General features: G+C 56.6%; 1 protein-coding gene and 1 non-coding gene across 4 annotated transcripts; both read left to right on the forward strand.

Moving 5' to 3' along the window:
- Positions 1 to 1621: 1621 nt before the first annotated feature.
- On the forward strand, positions 1622 to 5066 carry RPL10 (ribosomal protein L10). Of its 3 annotated transcripts, none has more exons than XM_025210818.1 (7): positions 1622 to 1644; positions 2418 to 2461; positions 3113 to 3171; positions 3669 to 3776; positions 4202 to 4340; positions 4624 to 4786; positions 4837 to 5066. In XM_025210818.1, exons 2-7 carry the CDS (start codon positions 2439 to 2441, stop codon positions 4990 to 4992), a joined length of 648 nt encoding a protein of 215 aa, XP_025066603.1. In that variant the 5' UTR covers positions 1622 to 1644; positions 2418 to 2438; the 3' UTR covers positions 4993 to 5066. The 3 variants fall into 3 exon arrangements, with proteins under 3 accessions (XP_025066603.1, XP_006029384.1, XP_025066602.1); XM_006029322.3 differs by having other exon boundaries at positions 1642 to 1671; XM_025210817.1 differs by lacking the exon at positions 1622 to 1644 and adding an exon at positions 1952 to 2009.
- Positions 3409 to 3548, forward strand: LOC112551193. Its single transcript, XR_003095411.1, has one exon. It is a non-coding gene; the product is annotated as a small nucleolar RNA SNORA70 (small nucleolar RNA).
- Positions 5067 to 7376: the final 2310 nt, after the last annotated feature.

Here is a 7376-nt window from a genome sequence, read left to right on the forward strand (position 1 = left end):
GCTGGGACAAGGGGGGGGGAGAATCCCAGCTCCAATGCCTCTCACTCCTGGCCTGCAGTGCTCTCCTGCTACCCCACATTGCTCTTCACTCCTGATCCACAGCCCCCACAAATTGGGTGTGGCCTTGGCTCCAGCTCTGGCTCTGCCTGACTGCGGATTTTTGCTGCCCTGTCATTGTGGTTTTGGACAGGCCCCAGCTTGGTCTCTTGCCCAGCCCCAGCCAAAGGGGCCCTGGCCAAGCCCTGGTGCCTGCCTGATGTGTGGGGGAAGGCAGTAACATACAGAGGGGACCCCACATCATAGAGACGACCCTGCATGGCCCCTCACTTCTGACCCACAGCCCCTTCCCTAGCCCCCTGCCCCAGGTGGTAACACCCCCTGGTGACCATTGGGCTTGAGGCACTTTGGGATTGTTGGCCCCCTCCCCACCTGGGACCTGGTGGGGGTGGGAGAAGGGGCAACAGAGCCGTGTCCCGTCTGATTAATCAGATCAAATTAATCTAGGCATATGCAGAGTAGATACTGCATGTTGGATAGAGGCAAACAGACATGATGGGCCCGTAGGGCATGGGCCCAGGGTGTGGGATTAGCACCCTAGAGCCAGAGGGGACAGGAGCCAGTATGCAAATAACAGTAGTATATGCAAATTGGCACCCCCATTGCCCAATGGATTTGCATTGCAGAGCCAGGCAATCAGGTAGGCAAATCAGCTTAATTGTGCAAAACAATGGGCTCCCGTGCCCTCCCCCAACTATGCAAATAACATGCAGATCAGGCGAGATAATGGTCCATGCAATTAAATTGGCCACGCCCATGCAAATGAAAAGCCGATACGTAAATTAATGCAAAGAACCATCAAGGGAGGGGCACGTGACATGGTACAGATTAAGGCCAGGGGTGTCAATCGGGGGTACGCGTACCCCTCGTGGTACCTGGACCACTCCTAGGGGGTACGCTGGGCGGGCGCGGACAGCACCGCCACCTCCCTGGAGCAGGGCCGGGGCGGGATGAAAGCAGTGGCGCTCCTCTGCCGGAAGGGGAAGCTTGCACGGAGCAGCGGCCGCCGCCACCCACCAGCCCAGTGAGCTTCTCCTCCCTACAAAAGGGCGCCACTGCCTTCACCCTGCCCCTGCCCTGCTCCTGGGAGGAGGCGGCGGCGCTTCATCCCCGCCTCCCTGTTCAGCGCCCGGCCGCACGCTACCCATTCCCTCCCCCCGCTCAGCCTTTCTGCCGCCAGGGGTACTTAAACTAAAAAAGTTTGAAACCCGCTGGATTAAGCAGTTTCCATCCAATCAGCCTGCAGAGATTTCCACGTAACTGTTGAAGTACTGGCACTAGCTAAAATGTCGCCACAAACAGCATTTTCGTCAGCCACTTACGCATGCGTACGTTCCCGCTCCCCTCCCCCGTACCCTCTTGACACTGCGCCCGCACGATATCCTCTCCGCACAAAATGGTGGCAAGCCGCAGCGCACGCGCTCTTCCCTTCCCGCTTGACCGGCCAGAGCGGCGCGCGGGCCGCCCCACCATTGGCTGGAGGACCGCGCCTCAACGGCTCCCTTGTCGAAGGTGGCCGGAAATGGGCGGGCTTGTCTATAAAAGCGCCGCGCAGGCGCCTGTCCTCTCTTTTTTCTGCACGGTGAGGTAAGGTGTGATAAAGCGGCGGCAAGGGTGAGCTCGGGGTAGGCCTGGGGGGGTCTCGAGGTCGCTCCCCTTACTTCTACAGGCTGGTGACCCCGCTGCGGGGCTTACCCCTCCGCTACCCCCCGGGAGAAGGGGCTCGGCTCCTCCGCCGCCCTGGGCCCTCCAGCCCCCCAGCTCAGCTCCTCGCTTCTCGGGGGCCCTGGCGGGGGGGAATCCTGAGTACTCATAGACGACCCCCCGCTATTGCGATGCCAGGGGCTTTGCTCCCTCTCCCCAAGAACTTACTCCACGTTTCTCGTACGGGCTTCTTTAGGTCCCCGTGTCCGCCTTGTCCCCGCTGGGATCCCAGAGCTTCCATTTGCTGTGTAGGTGCTTTTGTAGTCCCTGGCGTCCCCTGCCTTGTAACAGCTGCGGAGCTCCCAGTTGCCACCCACCCGCTGGAGTAGCAGAGCTCTCTCCACCCTGTAGACGTGCCCTGTGTGGCTGTCTGCCCCCCCAGCCCCCTCCGTTGGGGGATCCCTGCCCCCCCCATCTGTAGGCACTTCCTATAAGCCCTCATGCTTCACCTCTATTCCTGTGGGGAGAGCAAGGCTCTCCCTTGTCCTGTAGAGACTTTCTCTAGACTCCCATGTTTCCACCCCATTCGGGTGCACTCAACCACCCTTCTCATCCTGGTAATAATTCTTCTCTGCACCCATGATCCACCCCCTTGTGTGCACCCACCCTTCTGGCAGGTTCAGTGTTCTGACTGTTCCCATGTTCTTCTTTTGTAGCTTTGTCATCTCTGAGCAGCCATGGGCCGCCGCCCTGCCCGCTGGTGGGTGTTCTCCAGCTTTTCCTTGTGGAGGACTGGGGTGGTGGTAAGGGGAGGACCTTGGGTAGATTAAGGGGCAGCAGGGAATGACTGGTGGAGGTCTCTGGGGAGTTCTTGAGGGTGCCCCTAGGTGGGGATGGGGGAGGAAATTTGGGAAGAGAAACAGCTCGCTCTGCCCCACCTCTCTAGACTGGACCCCTTTCATATCTGTAGTAGTGACATCACCAGATGGCTATGTAATGATGTCATCTGAAAGCAGTTCCTGCCCTTCCCCACTTCCACAGGGAAATAGGGGGCTAGGTCTCCCCATATCACTTCCCCATATTAAATTGGGCCAGTCCTCACTGGGGGAAGGAACAGGGCACAGACCTGCTGGGGGGGCGACTGCCTGGCTGGGGGGGGGGGGGTGTCTCTAGCCCACTGTCGGGTTTCTTTTGGGAGGGGCGACTGCTAATGTCTAAGCTGTGCTCCGTCAGCCAGAAAGGAAAGGGGCCTGGGAGGCTGTGATGTGTCTGTCTTTCTCCCCATCCCCCCCCTTCTTGGGGAGAGGAGGTTGCTGTGGCAGGAAGTATTTTTAAGGTGTTCTTTAGGATTTGGGGGCTGTGGGTGGGTCAGTGTCAACCCCTTACCCATTCCCTGAAATCTGTCCCTCAGCTACAGATACTGCAAGAACAAGCCGTACCCCAAGTCCCGCTTCTGCCGTGGCGTCCCAGGTAAGTGCCTCCACTCCCAGGCTATTGGTGGAGAGGGTTGTGGGGAGTCTGGGTGGGGCCTGCTCAGCTCCCTTTGCGGGGACAATGACGCATACCAGGTCTTTCCTTTTAAAGGGGGGGGGGGGTTGAAGTGGGGTGGGGGGTGTTCTGGTAGCTCTGGCTCTGCCCTTTGTCTCTCTTTCCACCCCCCCACCCCACCCCTTCAACCCTGGGGTGGGAGTTAAAGATCCCGTTCTCCTGCAGCCAATTAAGCCGACCGGCCCCTCTCCCCTGTGGGGGCCCGGTGTGCACTGGTTGCAGACAGCAAAGCTCCCCACGGTGGTGTATGTGTCCTGCTTCCCCACAGCAGGGTGCTTGAAGGGACTGCGGGGACATGGATGTGACCAGGGCTGGGGGGGAACATCTCTGACCTCCCCTCCCCATCAGGTTCATGTCCCTCCTCTGGTCTTAGAGGGGGGTGTCTGGGGGGGTCCTGATCCCTTCCCCTCCCTGGGCAGATGCGAAGATCCGGATCTTTGACCTGGGCCGTAAGAAGGCGAAGGTGGACGAGTTCCCACTGTGTGGACACATGGTGTCTGATGAGTATGAGCAGCTCTCCTCTGAAGGTGGGCACTGTGGGCCTTGTTGGTGGGGGGAGGTGGGATTGGGGGGGCCACTTCTGATGAAGGGAGAAGGGGTATGTTTATATTGATGGTGGTGAGGTTCCTCATTGATTCTGAACCTCTACCCCTCCCCACCAATGTCAGGACCAGCCCTGGCAGCTAGGGGTCCACCAGAGCCTGGCATCTGAAGCCCTTTATTGTCCCCACTTGACTGCTGTCTCCAAGATGAGATTTTGGGGGGTGGTCTTGGAGGTCACAGAGTCCTGTGGAGTTATGGTGGGGGAGAGGCTTGTGTAGCTGGGGGGCAAGGTCTGGCTAAGGAGGGTCTGTCCTGTGGGGGAAGAGGAGATGCAGGGTCTGGGGTGAGTCCCCTGGATTGTGTCCCCCACACCTCCAATTGCCCCCCCACCTTGTTCTGCCCCCCCCAGCACTGGAGGCAGCACGGATCTGTGCCAACAAGTACATGGTGAAGAGCTGTGGCAAGGATGGGTTCCACATCCGTGTACGGCTGCACCCCTTCCATGTCATCCGCATCAACAAGATGCTGTCCTGTGCTGGTGCTGACCGGTGAGCCCTGAAAGTGGGGGGCTCTGTTCAGCCTGGGGCTTCATGCTGGTAGTACTGAGCTGGGGGCCGGCTTGAGAAACTTGATGGGGGGTGGTGTCCCCTTGTTCTCAGCCCTACAGGCAGGAGGTGGTAAGGGCTGGGAGAGACTAGGGAGGGTTTAGGGAGTGTTGGTCTTCTCTCCCCAAGGCTGCAGAGTGGTGGGAGGTCATAGGGAAAGCTGTAGGGGTTTCATGCATGTCTGTTCTTGCCCCATATCTCAACCCCCCCATCTTCCTCCTCGTAGGCTGCAGACAGGCATGCGGGGGGCATTTGGGAAGCCGCAGGGCACAGTGGCGCGGGTGCACATTGGCCAGGTGATCATGTCCATTCGCACCAAGGCGCAAAACAAGGAGCACGTCGTGGAGGCACTGCGGCGTGCCAAGTTCAAGTTCCCTGGCCGCCAGAAGGTATGGGGGGTGTGGGTTGGGAGGGGGCCACCATCGTTCTCATTGCCCAGATCCACATCTCAAAGAAGTGGGGCTTCACCAAGTTCAATGCTGACCAGTTTGAGGACATGGTGGCCCAGAAGCGCCTGGTGCCTGATGGCTGTGGAGTCAAGTACATCCCAGGGCGTGGGCCCCTGGACAAGTGGCGAGCGTTGCATGCTGCCTGAAATCTGTCATGTCATATATTCCTCCCCCCCCGCCAACACTGGGGCTCCCCATAATAAATGCTTTGGCCTCTCAACACCCCTGTCTGCCTCTGCTTGTGGGGTGGGGATCTGGACCTGTCTCTCAATCCAGATTAACAGAGTGGGGTGGGGTGGTCCATTTTAGATTGGCCCTCTGCTTCCCTCCACCTTGGCAGGGAGCCAAGGCCTGGGAGGATATCAATCTCTTTCCTCACTAGAATCCAGGATTTGTTGCCTCTAGAATCTGATCCAGGTTAGTCTTCCCTTTTGTGTGTCTACATATAATCCTGGGTGTCACCTAAAATCCAAATGCCCCTCTTAATCCAGATTTGCCCCAATGCTGTTTGCCTCCTTAATCCTAGTGCTACCCCCTTAATCTAGGTGCCCCCCTTAATCCTGATGCCTTTAGGCCAGGTTGTCCTAATCCAGGGGTCAGCAAAATAATGGCCCACCAAGCCATTCTATCTGGTCTGCGGGGCACCTAAAAAGTTCAGAAAACTTAATATTTATCTGCTCCTGGTTGCCTGTCAAAGATGACAGGAGTCATGGGCAGTAGGACCCATGAGCAAGGCTAGCCCAGCCTCCCAGCCAGAAGCCTGTTTGCTGCAGCTTTTACTGCTTCCCCGTGTGCCCACTGGCTGCTTCTGACACCAGGTGGCCTCCGGCTGCATCACTGGACCGCATGAGCACTGGGCTGTGCTGGTACCCCAGGGCCACGAGTGCGAGTGTGAATGTGAGGGAGGGAGGGAGGGGGAGAAGTGTGAGTGTTCACAGGGTGAGTCCCACAAGCACACTCCACCATACACAGAATCAGGGCTGGAAGGGACCCCAAAGGATCATTGGGTCCACCTCCCTGCATGAGCAGGAAAGACATCTGTGGTCAGGTGACCCTAGTTAGATGATGGTCTAGTCTTCTCTTGAAGACCTCCTAAGGTAGGTGATTGCACCTCCTCTGAGGGGAACTTGTTCCATAGTCTGGACATCCTAGTTGCAAAGAAGTTTTTTCCTAATGTTCAGTCTGAAACTAGAAACAATGGCCACAAGCTCCTGGAAGATGGTTTTCCCTCAACGTACCCTGTTGAGCCAGTTATTCACCCAAGCCCCTGATATACGCCTCTGATGTGGCAGTAAGCTGTAATTGGGCCCCCTCTCAGCATTCTTAAGGCTGAAGAGTCTGAGATCCCTCAGCCTCTCATCGCTTGCCATGCAAGTTTTTTCTGATCATACGGGTGGCCCTTTGGATTCTCTCGAGCTTTAGCACAACCTTTTGAAGCCCAGAACTGGCCGCAGTACTCCAGGTGCGGCTGCACCAATGCTGAGTAAAGCAGGAGAATCACTTCTTTCTTTGGTTTTACTGGAGATGCATGCCAGAGTTTTATTGGCCCTAGCACTAACTGTTGCACTGCCAGCTCGTATTCATGCTGGGATCTATTGTTACCTGCAGATCCCTTTTAATTTGTAGTGCTGGTCAGTTTAGCATTGCCCAGCCTGTAGGTATGCTGTGGAGTTTTCCTTCCTAGATGCAGCACTTTGCATTTCTCTATGTTGAACCTCATCTGGTTCCATTCTGCCCAACATGCTAGTCTGTCTAGGTCTGTTTGTATCTGTAGCCTATCTGCAGGTATGTCTGTGCTGTCACAACCCAAAGTTGTGGTTTTTCTTGTTTGTGTGTGCTTCGGCATCGCTAAATCATGTTCCCGCCAAATTGCAGCTCTTTTGCACGGTGGAGTGGTCTGCTGCAACAGAGAACCCGCGTGCAGGAGCTTTTCCCGCCAGTTCTGTAGCTTTCTTTGCGTAGTACATTTCTTTTGCATTATAGTAGTGTGCGATGCAAGGAGTCCCTGCCATTTGTATTAGGATTCGCGCCACATTATTGGCCAGTCTTAATGTAGGCACACGTGGCGGCTAGCTATTGGCTTGCTAGCCGTACAAAAGGCTTGGGTGGTTTCCGCCCAAATCGGAGAGAGAAAAAGAAAGCACGTGGAGTTCGGGAAAGGAGCGTGAGGATCTCTAAGCGCTGCTGATCCATACGAACCCAGCTTTTTCCTTAAGGCAACAGAAGTTTAATTTATCGAACCCACGGAGCTTCAACAACTCCGCGGGACTTATTTACCGTCCCCTTGGAGCCTTAACGACTCCGAGGCAACTAACATCTAGCCTCTCCCCGTCGCCGGTTGCAGCCCAGACGTATCCCTATCCTAAGGACCCAATTGTCGAGCCCACAGAGTTTAACAGCTCCGGGGGACCTGGGAACCGAGTAACACTCACGGAGATGCAGCTGCTCCGTGGGAACGAATTCTTGAACCCCGCGGAGACTGAATCACTCCGGGGTCAAGGAACCGAGTGTATTAGAGTCCTCCACCGAG

This window comes from Alligator sinensis, unplaced genomic scaffold (assembly GCF_000455745.1).
Source record: "Alligator sinensis unplaced genomic scaffold, ASM45574v1 scaffold1023_1, whole genome shotgun sequence".
Taxonomy (NCBI): Eukaryota; Metazoa; Chordata; order Crocodylia; family Alligatoridae; genus Alligator; species Alligator sinensis.

What these genes read in the sequence shown, in the direction of transcription:
- RPL10 (XM_025210818.1), top strand. Translation starts at nt 2,439, where the DNA reads ATGGGCCGCCGCCCTGCCCGCTG. An exon ending in CTTCTGCCGTGGCGTCCCAG is followed by an intron (nt 3,172 to 3,668) that starts GTAAGTGCCTCC and finishes CTCCCTGGGCAG; the next exon opens with ATGCGAAGATCCGGATCTTT. An exon ending in AGTTCCCTGGCCGCCAGAAG is followed by an intron (nt 4,787 to 4,836) that starts GTATGGGGGGTG and finishes CTCATTGCCCAG; the next exon opens with ATCCACATCTCAAAGAAGTG.